The 18,969-nt window shown below is 42.9% G+C and overlaps 1 protein-coding gene across 3 annotated transcripts in view; it reads right to left on the bottom strand.

Annotated features, from left to right (window-relative positions):
* Positions 1 to 7,129: 7,129 nt before the first annotated feature.
* LOC149317721 (rhophilin-1-like) overlaps positions 7,130 to 18,969 on the bottom strand; it is a 49,032-nt gene continuing 37,192 nt past the window's right edge. The window contains exons 10-17 of one of the 3 annotated variants that reach the window (XM_089518072.1): positions 18,504 to 18,660; positions 15,510 to 15,629; positions 14,494 to 14,688; positions 13,395 to 13,471; positions 12,900 to 13,046; positions 12,123 to 12,281; positions 11,293 to 11,316; positions 7,130 to 10,532 (exon numbers count right to left, since the gene is read on the bottom strand). In XM_089518072.1, the coding sequence (XP_089374198.1) occupies positions 10,332 to 10,532; positions 11,293 to 11,316; positions 12,123 to 12,281; positions 12,900 to 13,046; positions 13,395 to 13,471; positions 14,494 to 14,688; positions 15,510 to 15,629; positions 18,504 to 18,660 (1,080 nt within the window). In that variant the 3' untranslated portion in view covers positions 7,130 to 10,331. Of the gene's footprint in view, positions 10,536 to 11,292; positions 11,317 to 12,122; positions 12,282 to 12,899; positions 13,047 to 13,394; positions 13,472 to 14,493; positions 14,689 to 15,509; positions 15,630 to 18,503; positions 18,661 to 18,969 lie in introns of all 3 variants that reach the window. The other 2 variants (XM_089518073.1, XM_089518074.1) reach the window with 2 other exon arrangements.

Below are 18,969 nucleotides of genomic sequence, written 5' to 3'. Positions count from 1 at the left end.
CAGCGGTGTGGCAGCATGCACCATTCATTGTATCTAACTGAAGGGGGGGTCCGGACCCCATGGACCCCCCCCCCGCTACATCCCTGCTCCTTTGCAGCCACCTTTAGCATATCAGGATAGGGAGAAGAAGGACTGAATCCAAATTAGGGGCAGAAGAGAAGCAACCACATATCTGTAAATCTACAGCGCTATATAAATAAAGTATAATAATAATAATAATAATAAATATTTTCATACATAAACCAGGAGTAAAGTTGCGATGTTCATGTAACCCCAGTGAGGGTTTGTTGTCAAGTCGTTTCTGACTTACGGCAACCCTAAAAGAGCTAAATTTATTTCCAGGGTTTTATTACGCTTTTCTGCCACATACATGTAGTGAAGCAGAATTATACACCAGAGTTTCTATTGTATTCAGGGTTCAAAAAAGCACACACTCAGTGTTCAGTGGGTGGTAAAGAGGAGAGAACAACATGAGTTTTCAGTCTGCATATATCCTTGGAGCTGTTTCTCTTTCCAGTGCAATCCTACTTCTCCCTGTCCTTTTTTTTTGGTGGTCAAGGTTTTATTAACACCTCCTTGAAATGTCTTTTCATCTCTTTGTACACGTGCATGTTTATATTCTTTTTAATAGAAGAAATCCCCTCCTTTTGATGACCTGTTGTTAGACATCTTGCTCTTTCAATGCATGCAAATTAAAGGTGTTCCATTAATCCAATCCACCAGTGCATGAGTGTTTGGCATCCCCAAACAAGCCACTGTAATTCCCTCATGTTTCCTTAATGGGTTTTGCTTTTCGACCATTTCTGGTTTCTGACAGTGCTGCAGCCCCCAACCCTTTGGATAAACAGGGGCTTTAGATACTGTGTTTCTGTTTATTCAGCAAGTAAGGTGGCCTCTGCTGCACTGAGCTTTTTTGCCCTGTCCCTGTCCCCCCCCCCTTTTTTTTACAAAATATTCACATGACACAAATTAAAAAAAAACATAGGTTGGCAAATAGCACAACAAATGTAGGGAAGTCAGCCCCTTCGGTTACAGCATTTGTTAAGTTAGAGCTCAGTATTTTCTTAAGATTTCTGTAGTGGTTTCAAAACATTACTGGTTCAGTCTGAGGTTCTTAGACTCAAGTTAACTGGAAATAAATCCAGCTGAAAATAGTCATTGCAGTGCAGTGGTCTGAGTGTTGGACTAGGACTCTGGAAGACCAGGGTTCGAATCTTTGCTCGGTCAAAGAGCAAAGACCTTGGGCAAGTCTCACTCTCTTAGCCTCAGAAGGCGGCAGTGGCAACACTCTTTTGAAAAGATCTTATCAAGAAAATGTCATGATTGGGTTGTTATAAATTGGAATAACTGATAAGCCCACAAAAACAGCAAAAGTCTATCTGAATGCAGCCGGAGTTTTACTTGCTCTGATATGCATTGTGTTGCAGAAGGACTGCAGTCTGTTAATGGGACAAGAAACTTTACGTCCTTTGGAGTAAAATGAAGGAATATAGACTGCAGTCTTTTACTCGCTTAACTGAGAGTAAGTCCCATTGAACCTATTTCTGGATAGATAAGTATGGGACTGCACTGTTATTTTATTTCAACGTGGCCCATGGCTTTATAGACAGCTGTGTCTTGACAGCAGGGTCATCTTCTTTGAATACTTTTTAAAAAAGTTAATAGCAATTTAAAAACAAAGCAAGCAAGGAGAAATAACACTTCTGCTTGAGCTCTGTCTCTTGCATCCTGAGCCAAAACACCCTGTTCACTGGATTAGTTTCTCCCAAAGGTTGGCTAGCATCAAGTGTCACCCCAGCTTTCACCAGTCTGCCACAAGCAACTCACTATTAATGGTCTAATCATAATTTCCTCTGTAAACCTTTCCTGCGAACAGCACACATGTCAATCAGCTACTTTACAACCGCTGTGGGATGAACCACTAATCTGCAAGGCCAGAAAAGTCATTAGAATAGTGGTGATGGTGGGTGTTGTTGTACATTATTAAAAGGAGTCCCTCCCTCCAAAACAGCTGGACTCCATGGAAAGCCATCCTAATTTGCAGCTGGAGGGGCCTTTTGTCTGAAATATATAATATATATATATATATATATATATATATATATATATATATATATAATATATATATATATATAATCTGCTGGATAATATATATATATATATATATATATATATATATATATATATATATATATATATATAAATATATTATCTGCTGGAGTTTGGTTCCAGGACCTTCTTTGGGTACCAAAATCCACGGATGCTCAAATCCCATTATATATGATGGAATAGTAAAATGGTGTCCCTTATATAAAATGGTAAAATCAAGGTTTGCTTTTAGGAATTTATTTTTTTAAATAATTTTCAATCAGTGGTTGAAACCAAGGATAAAAAAATCTGTGGATACGGAGGTCTGACTGTACCTTTATAGAGGTATAGGGTTGGCATCTACAGTGGCCTCTTAGCTGCCCCAGTGGCCTTCTCTGAGATGAATCAATCTGATCTCTTGTGATTCCTTAATGACAGCTACAAAATGTGGCATCTTTGAACTGCTGTGCACAGAAGAGCAGGCCACATCCCTGCCTTTTCTGTAAGCAGTCTCTCAGTTCAGATACACCAAGTTACGTTTCTAAAAGGAAAGTGTTGTCTGTGTTGTTTCAGTACCAGAAGCTGTTGGTTCCAGTTGAACACCCAAATCTGTCAGTAGTTGAGAGATCGTGATATTTACAGCATGTGAGTCATGGAAACAAGTTAGAGGGGCATATATTTCCCATCAAGGAGAAGGGGAATTCAACCAGGCCACCACAGTCCCAATTTTTTGGAAGGGCTGACGTATAGAAATGCCATACCTTGTGGGGCTGATGTTGGCACACCTCCTCCTTGGCAAGCTAGGATCCAGTATGCAATGAAGTGCTGTTTCTTTAGGGGAAAAGATGCTTTAAGATTTCAGTCTGTCATTCTAGAGACAGAACCAGTTTAGGTGTGGCAATCCTTGCCTCTTGCAAGGTCCCAACGCATGGCAAATTGAACATGCACATCCCTCAACATGAGGTGCATGAGGTTGACAAATGGAGAGATTCTAGGTTAGCTACATAACTGCTTTCATTTGTAGCTATGTCGGGTCTCCTGGCCTGATTCTGCAAGTCTGACTTACCAGGATTGGGGCACACCAGACTGACATTTCTACACCAATCTTGGTGCAAGAGTCAGAAATAAAATCCCTGTTGGAAATCCGCCTTACACTAGAGATTGCTTGCAGGAGGAAGGTGAAACATCAGTCTGCTATATCTCAGTCAACAGAAGAATATACGCCCATTGATAACAGTAGCTATTGCTATTGATGGGGGGACTTTTACCATCCGTACGTATTCCCTGCACTATTGAATATATATGGATCATGAATACAATTCAGTTACCGAAGTGTAACTTCAGGTGCAGGTTGAGTTTTCCTTATCCAGAATTTTGAAATCCACACCCAAAATAGTCTGCAGAAGTAGCTGAGGTAGTGGCACTTTCCTTTGCTTTTTGTTGGTTCAATGTACACAAACTTTGCTTCGTGCACAAAATGATTTAAAATATTGCATAACATTACCTTCCGGCTGTGTGTGTATACTGGGTATAGGAAACATAAATGAACTTTGTGATTAGACTTGGGTCCCATCTCCAAGATATCCCATTATGTACATATAGGCAAAGAAAATCATTCCAAAAAATTAATAATCCAAAATCCCAAACACTTCTGGTCCCAAGCATTTTGGATAAGGGAGACTCAACCTGTAACATGTTTATAACTGTGATAGCGAAAGCCCTGTGTGAAGAGGATGGTACGTTTTAGTCTCCATTCACTGAAACCCATGGCTGGGTATTTCGACAAGGGCCGACATGGCAAAGCAGGTTGTACAAAAGGACTAGATGCTACTTTGCGGGAAAGAAAGCAGCCATGATTAAATCAGGAAGGCAACAACTGAACAGGAATTTGGGGGTTGAGAAACAGCCTATGGCTGCATCCACATTGGAGAAATAACCCAGTTTGGCATCACTGTAACACTTTCTGGCTCAAGGCTATGGAATTCTGGGAATTGGAGTTTGTTGTGGGTCCCAGAGCAGAGCTCTGCTTCGCTCTGGGCCCACAACAAACTCCAACTCCCAGAATTCCATAGCCTTGATCCAGAAAGTGTTAAAGCAGTCTGACTCAGAATTGGAAACGGTTCAGATGGAAAACATTTACTACTGTATTAGGAATTGTCCACTCCCATCCCCTTTTCCAGATTGGTTTTTCCTTTTGAGTTGTATGTATGTGCATGTGCACACACTGGATGAAATTGTGTTACATGAATGGACTGGGATGAATGGAACCCAAGAGGATCCTATGGCCGGGATGGGTGAGCAATTCCATGTTGTCCTTTGCATTTTCCTTTGCTTCTGCTGCACCTGTTTTCAAAACCTCCGATTCCCCTCAGATCCTGGATGTTTCCCCTGGACAATCACCTCAGGTACTGGGCAAGCAGCAAGCAAGGTGGGCCAGTCGGTCACTCAATACTCACACAGAACAGGAGGGTGCAGGGGCATGTCCAGAATGCTACCGGCCTCCGGGGCAAATGAAAGGGGCAACCTACTGTGTAACGTTGTCTGACTAACTCTTGTAATTATGAAGCATGGAAATGTAGATGCAACTCCATGTTGTGTGAATAAAAGATGAATATGGACATCTTTTGGAAGACCTTTGTGTTTTGATTTCGGGAGTCACTGTGCCCAAATGCGTGACCTTGTGCTATGTCGGACCATTGGCCATCCAGCCTTGTGCTTCTGGTGTGGATGCAAGGCATTTTTGTTACCAGTCTTTCTCACACAGCATAGTTATACTAGAATTCACTCCTTCACCACCACTACCATCAATGGTCTACTCCAGTTGCAGGTAACCAAACAGGATTACACTGGGCCCTCCACATTTCACTGGGGTTAGGGGTACAAGACCCCCATGAATGTGGAAAAGCCACAAATAAAAAACCACTATTTTTTAAACCCGAGGGAACATTTCTAGGAATCTCTGGATCCTTCAGCACAACTCTGTGATCAACATCTGCCAGAGGTTGAGCATAGAATCACACTGGAGGACCTACACATGGCTAGAAAAGTTTCTCTAGTTTTCTCTAGGTCCTCCAAAGCAATTCTGTGGTCACCTTCCAGCAGAATAGCAGTGGAGGACCTAGAGATTCCCAGAGAGAACATACTAATCAAATCCACAAAAGTCAAAGCCGCAAATGCGGAGGGCCAACTGTATAACCAATTTGTAGCTATGGCTGCCCATTTAGATGGTTTTAAAAGGGGACTGGTTAAATTCATGGAAGATGGAGCCATCAGTGGCTACTAGTCAAGATGACTATAGCTCCTCTCCAGTATTCAGGGGAGGTATGTGGTTCTGTCATCACTTGCTGGGGAGCATGAGATGATGTGGTAACACTCCTGTCCTGCTGTGAGATTTCTCAGAGAGCATTGGTTTCCAAACTTTGGTCCTTCTGGTTTTTCAGCTCCCAGAAGCCCTTTTTAGTTTTGCCAACAGCCAGCGATTCTAGGAGTTGAAGTCCAAAACATCTGGAGGTCCAATGATTGAGAATCACTGTTGTAGGCAACTGGCGGTCACTGTGTCACCAGAATATTGGACTAGATCAGCCTTTGGCTTGCTTTGGCAGGAGTCTTGCGTTCTTATCCACTGAGTGTCATTCTTAAACTACAGCCAAGATTTTATGCACTTTCAGTGTAGCATAAATATGCAACTGTATAGGTACACTGGATTTCAATTGTGCAACAGACACTGTAGACCTAACCTAATGCCAGGTCAGACGTGTGTGAGGCAGGGTTACACTAGGGACTTAGTAGTCAACCTCTGCAAAAGTGTTACTAGTTGCACACATTTTCATGCCAATGACATGTTCCACCAGGATTTTGATAAGGGCTTCAATGAATGTGTTAAAGCACTTGCCATGAGGAGATGTAACCAACCACTCAGGCCAGTATGAACTTCTCATTGCAGTAATCTCTCCTTTGCAGTATAGCACCACCACCTCATACCCCATGTTTTCTGTTACCTATTTTAACATATCCCACTCTGAAGGCTTTCCTTAGATAAGGTCCTAAGTGGCCAAAATGTTAAAAAGTCTGGAATAGCTTAGGGAATGGAATTGGGTATACTTGGCATGAAAAGAAGATGGAGATGTGCCATGATAGTTACACCTCACTGTAGTCTGCTTTGGTTAGGCCTCACCTGGAATCCTGTGTCCCGTTCTGGGCGCCACAATTCAAGAAATAGATTGACAGACTGTAACATGTTCATAGGTGGGCATCCAGCATGGTAAAAGATATGAAGACCAAGTCCTGTGAGGAACGGTTGAAGAAGCAGGGTATGTTCAGCCTGGAGAAGACTGAGAGGAGATACAGTATGATAGCAATCTTTAAAGGTCTGAAGGGAAGTCAGGTAGAAGACAGAGCGAGCTTGTTTTCTGCTGCTCCAGAACCAACGGACTTAAAATTACAGGAAAAGAGAATCCACCTAAACATTATGAAGAACTTGACTGTATGGACACTATGGTTTCCCCACTCTGCTTCAGAAAACCACTGGATAATTGTGGGCAGGTCACACTTTCTCAGTCTCGGGGGAAGGCAATGGCAAACTCCCTCTGAACAAACCTTGCCAAGAAACCCCCATGATACGTTCACCACTGGGTCGCCTTAAGTCAGAAATGACTTGAAGGCTCACAAGAGACAGAGGTTGGAGGGCCATCCCATGGGAATGCTATAGCTGTGTATTCAGGGGGCTGGACTGGATGGCCCTTTCAACTCCATGATTCTGTAAGCTGCAGCCAGGACTGCTGGTTCAAATCCTTGCCCACTGCCCTCGCCCTTGCAGTCTTACTGGATCTCATGGGATAACCTTGAAATTGCTCTGAGAGACTTACCTGTCCTGGGGAAAATCCTGTCTAGATCAGAAGGTACCACCAGGGCTACTCCTCCAAACTGAGACACACACTACAGCTGCAGATCCACCTCCTCCATCCAAGAGCAGAGGTGGTGAGGCTGTCTGTCTTTACTCAGTGAAGAAAAGTAAACAGACCACATACAGTATATACTGAGGCACTCCTTTTATTGCTACATCACTTTTGTTCCCAAGGCTGAAATCAGACAGTAAGCAGGTCCTGTGCTTGAGCCTGGGTTCAAATCAACAATGTCAGTATCAAGTAAAAGGCAGGGAAACACAAACACACTAAGGATTACCTTTGTCTCCCACCGTTGTTCTTTTGAAATACTGAGTTTGCAAAGGGCAGTCTTCCTCCACCTTTGTCAATCTGGTGCTTCAATCCTATGCAAACTTTCAAGTTATATTGAAGTAGTAAGTGCATTTCTATACTGCTTGTCGGTGCACTAAAGCATTCCCTAAGTGGTTTACAATGTATGTAAGCTAATTGCGCCCAACAATCTGGGTACTCATTTTAGTGACCTTGGAAGGATACTAGGCTGAGTTGACCCCTGAGCCCATGGCTGGTATACAATGCACAACCTTGTGGATGTGAACTCTAGGAGTCCTTACTCTAGAGCAGGTTATGTCCACAACTGCACTGCTAGGCTGAGATCCTACATCATGCTGGTAGACCCTAGGTCTCCATCAGCATACAGGTGAGAGGCAACTGCCCAGTTACCCCCTGGCACTGTGGGGAGCACACTGGATGCACCTCCATCTCTGTGGCCGCTGGTCAGCTGTGAGGTGTGCCCAAGCCTGTTCTGGCTACTCTTGAACACCAAAGGAGGAAAAGCCTTATGCTGATGGAGCCTGCTCTTTCCTCCCCCACAGCTCAAGAACAGCTAGGACCAGACATGGCACATCTCCACAACTTATTTAGTAGCCACAGAGATGAGGCTTCACTCATCATCCTGGCTTTTGTGTACTGGGTTGGAGAAGTTGCAGAAGGATCATGCAGTACCAGCTGCACCAACTTATGCCACCAACAGAATGCCAGTCCTACAGCCCAGGTTCAATGAAGTGAGCTTTGCTTCCTTGAGCAGCCATTTACTCAGTCAGGAAAGCGAAATGGAGTTGATCTCTAACAATGGAGTGTTTTGATCCAGATGTATGCAGGCACAGTGGGAGGGTGGATGGCTATTTGGATGGTCCTGCCTTCTGGGAAGAAACCACAGGCTCTAACATGTGCAGAGTGATTTTTTCTTTTTGACAATTTGCATCAGTCATAACCTGTTGATGGCTATGTAAGTGGAATTGTGGCGTGTGGTAGCACATGCATGTACGCAGGGAAGCATGTGAATGCACATTGCCTCCTTTCCTTTGCATACTGAGAACTGCAAATGCACAACGGATTATAATGCTTATGCACTGACTACTGATCCACATACGTTGTGCTGTGTTGATATTCTGTATAGGCATAAGTCTGCCAGTGTACATTTATGTTATGCTGAAGTGATATATGATTTCAACATATTACCGAGGTCCTACATCAGGATTGTGTACCTCAAGCTTTCTAGTGTGGGGGAATGGAGGTGTCTTCCCATCCCAAGGTGTTAGGTACTGGCACCTAATTTGTGCCCGCTGACTATGATGGTTTCGTTCTTCCCTGGAAACCTCTGAGACTGGCAACCAATAACTTGTCAACTGGTCCAGTGACCACCACTATGAGTAGCACTATAAATTTCTACATGCAGAGTTAGATGTGGCAGAGTTACACAAAATTTGTGTTGAATAGTAATGTTGTGCAACTGAATGCACATTTGAATGCACAACTGCCTGCCAATTTTGGCAAGGGAAGATATATATGCATCAGCTGAGAATGCACATATGTCTGCACGACGAAACCAAATGCTCAACTCTGTGTCAACAAATCTTGAACTGAATGCAGCCATTTCTACATCAGAAAGGAATGTCTAACTTCATCTAGAGGGAAATTTATGCACAGGGTTCCAGACTATCTCATAAACCTTGACAACATCATTGTAAGATAAGGTAATAACTACAGGTTGCGTCTCCCTTATCGAAAACGATTGGGACCAGAAGTGCTTTGGATTTCATTTGTTTTTCCCCAGATTTTGGAATATTTGCATATATGTAACAACATACATTGTATCTTGGAGATGGGACCAAGTCTAAACATGAAATTCACTTATTTTTCAAAAATACATTATAAACATAGCCTGAAGGTAATTTCATACATAATATTTTGTGTTCATTTTTTAAAAGTTTTTCCCCTTTATTTGAATATTTTAATAATTTTGTGCATGAAACAGTTTGCACACACTAAACCATCAGAAAGCAAAGGTGCCACTATCTCAGTCACCCCCACAGGGACAATATTGAATTTCGGAGTATTTTGGAATATCAGATAAGGGAGGCTCAACCTGTATGCCCAGACTGCAGATGGGACGGGTTCAGAGAAAGGCTTGCCTAAGGCCAATATGACTATCAAAGTAGAACAAGGGATTTTCTGCTCAGGCTGTGACCCTCAGAGTATACCTACCATGATGCAAATCCCATTGAGTCCAGAGGAATGTACTTCTGTGTAAGTATGTACAAGGTTGGGCTGTTGGCCACTATGTTATTTTTGCTCTCTTTTGAAGCATGTTTTACCTTTCATCCTCTTGTAAAATGTTTGCCAACTGTTCATCTTTCTTCTTTCAGTTTAGATTTGCAAGGGAGCGTTTCCAACCTCTATTTCTCCCAGGCCGCTTATGGTCCTACATTGACCGAAATCAAAATCCACCCAGTCCTTCTGCAAACTTGGGTGGCCCTGAACTACAACTGAAGATCACGAGACAGATGCCCCATCATGTCCTTGGCTCTGTGCATGGAAATGCAGGGAACGCTTGCTTCCAGTCACTGCTCAGGAGCTGGCTTTTGCAGAGTGAGATTAGGAATACCACCCAGGGCATCCCAAAAGTCTTTTAAACTTGCTGGAATCAGCAATCCTTATGGCTGTTTAGCAGGCCTGGATTTAATCAACAGTCAATCCAATCCAGTCCAGTCATTCAAAACTGGACATAAAGGGTGCTGTCTTCTTCTGCTGCTTGCCTCCATGAACTGGCATTGAGAGGTAGACTACTCCAGAGCAACGGGGCTCACTTTAGCAACCAGGTGTCTGCCTGACAAGAGTTCATTTCTCCCTGTTAATCCCATCCCTTTTTAGGAGGGAAAATAAGAGCATTCTCGATTCCACCGCCAAGCCCAACAATGCTCACTGCCAGAAAGGAGCTTGCTGCAAAACTCCCAGGATCAGTGAAGTCTTCCTCCCTGTTGGGCCCACCATCTTCTTCGTGGTCTGAGGGTGGCAAGGGGCTCAGCACGCCAGCTCATTGTCCCCCACGGCAGAGAAAGGGAGGCTGTAAGTGCTGCTGGTCTTGCTGCGTTTGCTTCGCTTGCCCCATGCCAGGAGGGTGCTGGCCCCCTTGCTGTGCATCAGGCTCTTGCGGCTGTTCTCCTTGTTGCCCTTCAGGAGGCTGCCGGAGCCTGAAGACATTGCCAGGGACTTCTTGTCCGCCTTCTCGGAGAAAGAAACAGAACAGGAGAGTCATTGTTACTTGGATTATTAAGTGTTGATATAATACTCTTTGTCTGAGAGCGGCTCAGAGGAAAACACCAGAATAAAGAGAAGAAGAAGCTAACCACATGAAAATCCTCACAAATGAAGACTAACAGCCATAGAAAAGGCTGGGCTAGTCTGGAAGACCAGCCTGCAAAGGCATCTTGTAGCACCTTTGGGGCTAACTGTGATAAAGAAGATGCCGTATAAGCGTTCGTAAATTTGGGGCCAAAACACACTGCAGAAATAATCCAGTTTGAGACTGGTTTAACTGTCCTGGCTCAATGCTAGGAAATCCTGGAAATTGTAGTTTGTGGTGGCACCAGAGCTCTCTGATAAAGAAGGCTAAATGTCTCACAGAACTACGGTTCGCAGAATTCCCTAGCATTGAGCCAGGGCAGTTAAAGCAGTGTGAAACTGGATTATTTCTGCAGTGTGTTTTGGCCCTTGGTCTACTTCCTCGGATGTATGGAGTGAACTGTTCTACAAAAGCTTATGCTACAACTTCTTTTGCCCAGTTACTCTCAAAAGTGCTACAAGATCCCTTTGCACAGTCACAGATAAGAAGCTGTAAAAACATAGAGAATACAAGCATCTAAAATCAAGAACCTATATCCACAATTCACACACAATGGCCAGATATGCTGAGATGAGTTACATAACTTTTAAAGTGGGCAGCAAAGACTTTGAAACAGTTACCAGATTTCCTATACCTCACCTGAGTCATTGACCAAAATGGAGACTGTAATGAAGAAATAAGATGAAGGTTAAGACTTGCAAAGGTAGCCATGAAGGAACTAGATAAGATCCTCAAGTGTAAAGACTTCTCATTAAATGTCAAAGCCAGAATCACTCATGCCATAGTATTTCCAAATTCTACGTATGGTTGTGAAAGATGGATAGTGAAGAAAGCTGATAGGAAGACAATAAACTCAGCTGAAATTTGTGCTGGAGAAGAGTTCTGTGGATATCATAGACTGCTAAAAAGGCAAATGAATGCGCCCTACAACAAATCATGCCTGATCTCTCATTAGGAGCAAACATGACTAAACTAAGAATGTGTATTTTGGACATATCACAAGATAATGTGACTCACTGAAAAAGATGATAATGCTCAGTAAAGTGGAAGACAGTAGGAAAAGAGGAAGGCCACATTACAGGTGAATTGACTGAACCAAGGAAGCTACTTCCTTTGAAAAACCTGAGCAGGGGCAGTTGATGACCAGGGCCCTTGGAAGCCTTCGATTCATAGGGTCGTCATAAGTCAAAGTTAATTAGACAACAACAAAAATCTGTTTTTATGACTGTATGCAGGAAGGCTTCCCTGTGGACTCCCTTCTTCCCCCCTTGGAGTCCATACCAGTCACATCTTCATTGTCTGGATTGTCTCCTTATCTTCAGACCAAGAAGGCATCATGCCAAATCTCAAATTAAGCTGTCATGCTGGCCACTGAGGCTGTACATCTATGAATGATCCTAGTCACCTTGTTCCTGCAACTCATAGCCTTCCCAACCCCTCCTTCGCCCAGTGCAACCAGTTGGACTTACTGTGCTTTGTCCTTCGGAGTACTGTAGGGTGATCACGGCCAACTCCGTCCCCTCCTCTCCAGCCACTTTCAGCAACTGAACCACCTCAGCGTGCTTGGACCACTTGCAATCCTTGCCGTCAACGGAGACGATGTAGTCACCTTCTTTCAGGCCAGCGCCCTGCAAACACAAAGAGCGGAAAAACATTGTGGCCTAGAGGGCACTTGGCACATCAGAGCCTCTGTGAAGTGGGATATGGGAAAGGGAACTTGATGGGAAGAGTCTGATGTCAAAGATCATTACACAGTACTGGTGGTGTAATACAAAAATTAATTTGATATTTAATAAATAAATAAATATCATCATTGCTTTTTAGTCATACCAAGTTGAGTATTAAATCCAAAATGTATGTTTTTATTATGGTTCTTAACTCAATATATTTTAAAATTAAATGTAAAAATTCTGAGCACAGACAGCATTTGCTTCCCAGGCTTTGCCATGCACTGTCCCTATATGCTTTTCCAGTAGGTTCCATGTTTATTTGCAACATCCAAAGAAGTAACATCTTTTTTGCCTGTTCTAACCCAGGTGTATGTCTCTCTTTCTCTTTAATGCACATTCAAAACCACTCTTTCAATATGCATTGAAGTTCTATTAAATAATAATGGACTTCCAAAAATGATGAATCAATGCAATCTAGTGATTTAAACTGTGACGATCTACATTGTTAAAACTGACTCCTGCTGAGAAACAATTTGAATCAAAGGAACCCAGCTTCTCAGAAATATTGCCACTCACCGCTGCGCAGCCTCCGGCAATGACTCCGGCAATGAGGACTGGAGCATCTCCTCGGAGGGTGAAGCCAAAGCCGTTCTCGCCTCGGACCAGATGCACCGTCCGTGGGGGGTGCCACTTGTTCTTGGCACAGAAAACTGACAGTGGGCCCTGAGGGGAAAAACAGAATGGCATGGGTTGCAAGAAGAAAGAAGCTGAAAACTGGGCAGCATCCGACAGAATCCAAAAAGAAAGAAAAAAATGGAGACACGTCTCAAAAAATAACAGGTGCTGTCGGCAATATTTCGGAACTGCCAAAACCATCTCTTAGTATTCCTTGCCTAAGAAAGCCCTCTGAAATTCATGGGATTGTGTGCGTGCACACACACAAACACACATTTTGTGTTGCTCTTTGGAAGGGCTGAACTCCAGGGTCTGCTGGGGTCTTTCAGCTCTGCCATTCTGCATCCATACAACACCCTCTCCAACCGCACAAACATTTGGTGCCACTGTACGTACCAGCCGATGGAAGATGTCTGTCACTTTCACTTTGGAGAAGTTGGGGGATTTGATTTCGGGTCTCTGGTGTGTTTTGGCTAAAAGAAGAAAGGAGTGTGGAGGTCAGGGAGGAAGATGGAAATTTCATTTTAAATTACAGGGCAAATGATGTGAACTGCATGGATTGGGGTTCCAATGTAGTGAAGGTTCAGGCTGCAGGTAGAAAGATACACGTTGGAATGGAACAGAAGGTTTTTTGCAGCATTGGCATTGGGAGGATGGCGAAGGAGAGCACAGAAAGGCAGACTTTCAGTGTTGGGTATAATGTTAAGTTTTGAATTAAAAGTTTGCTGAAACACGTTGAATTGCTCTTCCTCTTTTTTTTTTTTTTTTTTGGCAGCACAGGAACCCATCCCTATTCTTTCCATGTTATTTCTGCCTCTGGTATTAAATTTTCTGTTAAGTTCAGGAACACAGCTACTTGGCTAACTAGGAGCATATCTACTTGGTTAACATGATATTACGACATCAGGATAGGGAACTGCAGTGGGCCTATATATTTTATTGTATATTACATTTGGATGTCCTAGTGAGCAGAAACTGGATAGAAACATGATAGATAGAAAGGCAACCATGAATGATAGACAGACAGTAAACATGCATCTGAGGAAGTCAGCTCAAGTCTACAGAAGTTCAAGAAACTAACTACATTCTTTCAGTTAGTTTCAATTAGTTTGCTCCAAGATCCCTTCACAGATAGATAGATAGATAGATAGACAGACAATGAAAGAGAGGAAAGAAACCAAATCTTTTAAAACTCTGACCAACTACCCTGTAACAGTTAACGCTACATGGCATCTTCTACTGAAAGCAAGTCCCATCTGTTGCCAAGGCAAATGATGTCAATGAGATTTGTAACTCCAAAGTTGGGCTCATCTCAGCAGGGCAGCAAATCTATGCCAGGTTTTTATCTTCTCTTTAAAGGAACTGGCCAAAGTTCTGAAAACTATTCTTAAATAGGCCTAGCACCTTGGAAAGTTCTTTTAATGTTAGCTGAAACCCAGAATGAATTCACTGCCCAACTGCAATGGGAACTACCAGCCGCCAATGGCTCACTTACGGTGGATGTCAGGGGCATCTGCCGTCTCAAAGAAGTCTTCCTCGTGGTCGATTTCAGAGTACTTGCTAAGCGAACGCTTGTGGGCAAAGCAGAGCACCTCCTGGAGAATGTCCATCTTCCTCAAAATCTTGCACAAGCTGTGGATCCTCATGGCTTCTTCATGCCTCATGATGGCTTTTTTGAGATGAGCTTTTCCTGCAGAAACACATATTAATGCTTTCTATGTAACCCTTCTGAAGAACTGAAAGAATACTAGTTTACTATTGGTTTCCAGCTGAGAAAAGGCTTGTTTGATGCATAGGAAACACTTAGGAAGAATACAGGCAGCCATAAGGCTGCTGTTTGCAAGTTGAAAAATATTTGTCTACACAGAAATACATACTTTTTTCTGTGCAGAAACTTGTTCTCTGAGTAGAAAAACCATGTGTATTGAACATGCATTTCTATGCAAAAGCACATACAGAAGGTTCTGGATCTGACATGATAACTGTGTTCCTTAAAAACTTCACATTATACTAGTTAATGCTCTAAAATGAATGAGACTGGCGGGGGGGAGGGGGAATAGGGTTAGGTGTAGATTAGAAAAAAATTATTCATATTTAAACTATTTATGTAAACTAACATCAGTTCTAATGTGGCTTCAAGCTATGCCCACCAAAGCCAGATTGGAGCTGCGGCAAGCACACATTGTAGTCCCAATCTGCTTTCAATCAGGCTGAAAAAGGAGCAGCAAAGATCTGTTCCTTTTCTGGCCAGCAAAAAGCCGGCTTTTCCCAGTCATAGTCCAACACTCAAACCATGACACCATGCTAAATTATTTTATTCTTATTAGCAATGACAAAGAATGCAAAGTTTTATATCACCAACCATTACAAGGACCAAAGACAGCAAAGGTTGTTAAGTTGTACTCCCAGAAATGTAAATTTGCAAAGTTCTGCTTTTTAATTTTTTTAACCTATTCTATTATCAGCAATGGGAGAGGGAAATGGAAGAACTAGAGCAGGAGGTTCACTTACCCAACCGTCTTCGTTCTTCCGTATCTTGCAAGAGAAGAGCCAGAGTAGTGCCTTCTGGGGAAGTGGCATGGAACTGGAGGAAGGCTTTCTCATGCTCAGGGAGCTCTTCATCAGAAGCAGCTGGAGGAAAGCAATCGAGAAAAGGCTTACTTGGGAGGAAAGGGGTGGAGGGTCAATTGAGTTACTTGAGAAAGGCCATGTACTCCTCTGCACCCATTATTTAGAGGGCAGAAGAGGGGATAGTAGAGACTAAGAGGTGTTACATGTGGGTGAAGTCTCATTCTCAGGAGCAATTTTATGTGCAAGTGAGAAGGGGCAGGATAGAAGCTATGGCTCTCATTCCCACATGCTCACACATCATGCACCATCACCCATTTGGAGATGCTCAACTGAGTAGGGGTGAATCTACACTTCAATGTTACAGTATTTTGATACCACTTCCAATGCACCATCCCATGGAATCCTGGAAGTTGTAGTTTGGTGAGGACGTACTTAGAATCAATGGATCACAGCTTTTTATATTCCTATGTTCAGGGTGGTAAAAATTAGTCATAGCCACACCTCACCCTGAGAACTTGGCAACAATCAAATCCTCCACCTGAGTTTGGAACATTTCCTACAGCCATGCTGGCTAGCCAGTTCTGGGAGTTGTGGTCCCAAAAAAGGAATTTTCCAAGCCCAGTCCTCAAGATGGAAGACCACATGGCCTAGCTGGAAGGCCTGGAGGACCACATGGCCATGCTATCTCACCAGTTCTGGGAGCTGTGGTCCAAAAAAAGGAACTTTTCCAAGCTCAGCCCTCAACCTGGAGGACCACTTGGCCTAGCCCTTGTGGAAAGAAAACATACACAGATGCACTTCCCCCAAACAAACACCCCTTCCCCCAGGAGATGGAATCAATCCTGTAGGTATTCATTATCATTCGCCAGCCAAGGATGGAGCTAAGCTTCTTAGATGGAGATCAAGCCCAGGATTAAGGCCACTCTAAGCCCCAGGAGGAGATGATGAGCAATTAAGGACAGGAGCCTGGCCTTCCAGAGCACCTGGGTAGACTGCCACCCTGCTCCCAAAAACAATACCTTGGCAAGGACCCCATTATAAACCCATTAAGATCAAAGAGAGACAGCTGGCATCATCATCGGCTTGGCACCACAGAGCTGAAATGTCTCAGCACATGCCAGCTTTGGGGCATCCCATGGGTCAGGAATGGGCAAACTGGCCAGGCAGAGAGCTTGTTGACAAGAGCGATGAGTGAGGCAAAGGACTTTTCCTCCAGATGGGGAGAGATAAACCTTGGAAGGGAAAGAACCAAGTCTGTGGAACACTGTTGTTTTAAGAACCCAATTCAAGTTTTGGATCAAACCAAAGAACAGTCTACAGACATGCAGTAAGCTGCTTTTATACCAAGTCTGGGCAACTTCCACTGGTGGCCTATATTTACACCTATATTTGTAGAATCTTGGAGTTGGAAGGGACCCATTCCAATAACACAACAAGGCACACAACAACACATCTATTCCAACCTCCACTGTGCAGCATACATATAATACAGATTTGTTCATTGTTGTTGTGGGGTGCTTCAAGTCGTTTTCAACTTATGGCGACTCTAAAGAGAACCTTTCACGAGGTTTTCTTGCCAAGATCTGTTCAGAGGAGGGTGGCCATTGCCTTCCACTGAGGCATATAATAAATTATAAACACTCAGAGAAAGATATGCATGTGTATGTGCCTTTAAGCCACCTGTTGACTTATAGGGACCCCATTAATTTCAGAGGGTTTTCTTAGGCAAGGAATATTTAGCGGTGGGTTTACCAGTTCCTTCCTCTGAAATATAGGCTACAGCACTGGGTCTTTGCTGGTGGTCTTCCACCCAAGCACTAACCAGGGCTGACTCTACTTAGCTTCCAAGATCAGACGGGATCTGGTGCCTTTGGGTATTCAGGCCCTAGGTTCCACCAGAGTAAAAAGGTCAAGAAAAGCTGAGTTAGAGCATTGCACAATGTTTTTTTTTATTCCTGCACCAAGTTAAAACAGAGCTTTTTATTAAAGCTGTTGGGGCCTATGTGATTTCCTCCAAAATGTACATGGTTTCCAAACTATTTCAACCATCTTAACACCAGTTTTAACTTATTAAATTAATATGCTTTTAATGTTTTCAATTATTTTTATTGTTCTAAATCACTTTAAAGTGTTTCAATGAATTTTACCTGTCTGCTTTCCTGAGATCTTGTTACACGTGACTTGAAGGCATATAACATCACAAGAAATCTTTTAATGAATGAATAAATAATTTTTCTGTCAGACAGGTTCAGTCAGATGGGAACGCACAATGCTTTGTGTGTTTCCATTATTTTAACTTTAAAGTATTTTGAACTGTTTAAATTAAATGCAATTGTATGTTGTCCTGAGAGCCCATGATTATAGGATCTGAGATAAATATTTTAATTAATAGTTGACTCTCCCTTATTCAAAATGCCTGGGACCCGAAGGGTTCTGGATTTCGGATATCTGTATATACATAATGAGATACCTTGGAGATGAGACCCATATCTAAACATGAAATTAATTTGTGTTACGTATATATTTTATACACATAGCCTGAAGATAATTTTATTAATAATTTTGCGTGTAAAACAAAGTTTGTGTACACTGAATCACCTGAACACAAAAGTATCACTGCCTTAGCCATCCATATGGACAATTTTGTAATTTTTCAAATTTCAGAGTTCTGGATAAGGGAGACTCAACCTATAAATAAATGCCTGAAGGTAATTTTTAAAACAATATTTCCAATAATTTTGTGCATGAAACAAAGGCTATGTACACTGATCTATAAGAAAGTAAAGATCTCAGCCACTCATGAAAAAAAATGTGGGGAGTATTTTGGATTTTGGAATCCTGAACAAGGGAGATGCAACCTGTATGTACATAGATAATAGAAAGTGACAGGATCAAAAGTGTTGAGAGGGACAGAAGTGAATCTGGGATACTCACGAGGACAGTCGCAAAGTGCAATGGCGGCGTAGTAGTGCGAGAGGGCCTGGAAGTGCTCCGACTTGACATGCACCATAGTGGTCCACGAGAAAGGGACATAGTCCTTCACATGCGGTTGGGTCATGGTCTGATAGACCAGAGTGTAAACCTCTTCCACCTGCAAGGGGTCAAACACAGATAAACACAGGGGATGAAGTGGATGTTGCAAATGACCTTCCAGGCGCCTGGTTCCTGCGCTGGCAAGGGGTTGGCGTGCCTTCCAGCTCTATGATTCTGTGACCATAAGCCATTAATAGCTACCCTTTGCAAATCTGGGCATGGAAGCATATAAGAAATAGAAAAATGTCTATTCCCTTCTAATTGGCCAGGTCAACCCATTGGCTTAGCTTCAGCAATGCCTCAACATCAGGGTGTTTGTTTGTTTTTTGGCACACGCAGAGCATGGAAAAGTTACTTTTCTGAACAA

Source organism: Sceloporus occidentalis, unplaced genomic scaffold (assembly GCF_023333645.1).
Source record: "Sceloporus occidentalis isolate IW3139 unplaced genomic scaffold, rSceOcc1.0.p SCAF_3, whole genome shotgun sequence".
Lineage (NCBI taxonomy): Eukaryota > Metazoa > Chordata > Lepidosauria > Squamata > Phrynosomatidae > Sceloporus > Sceloporus occidentalis.
Note: the sequence above shows the minus strand (reverse complement) of the source record. Positions and strands in the feature narration are given on the sequence as shown.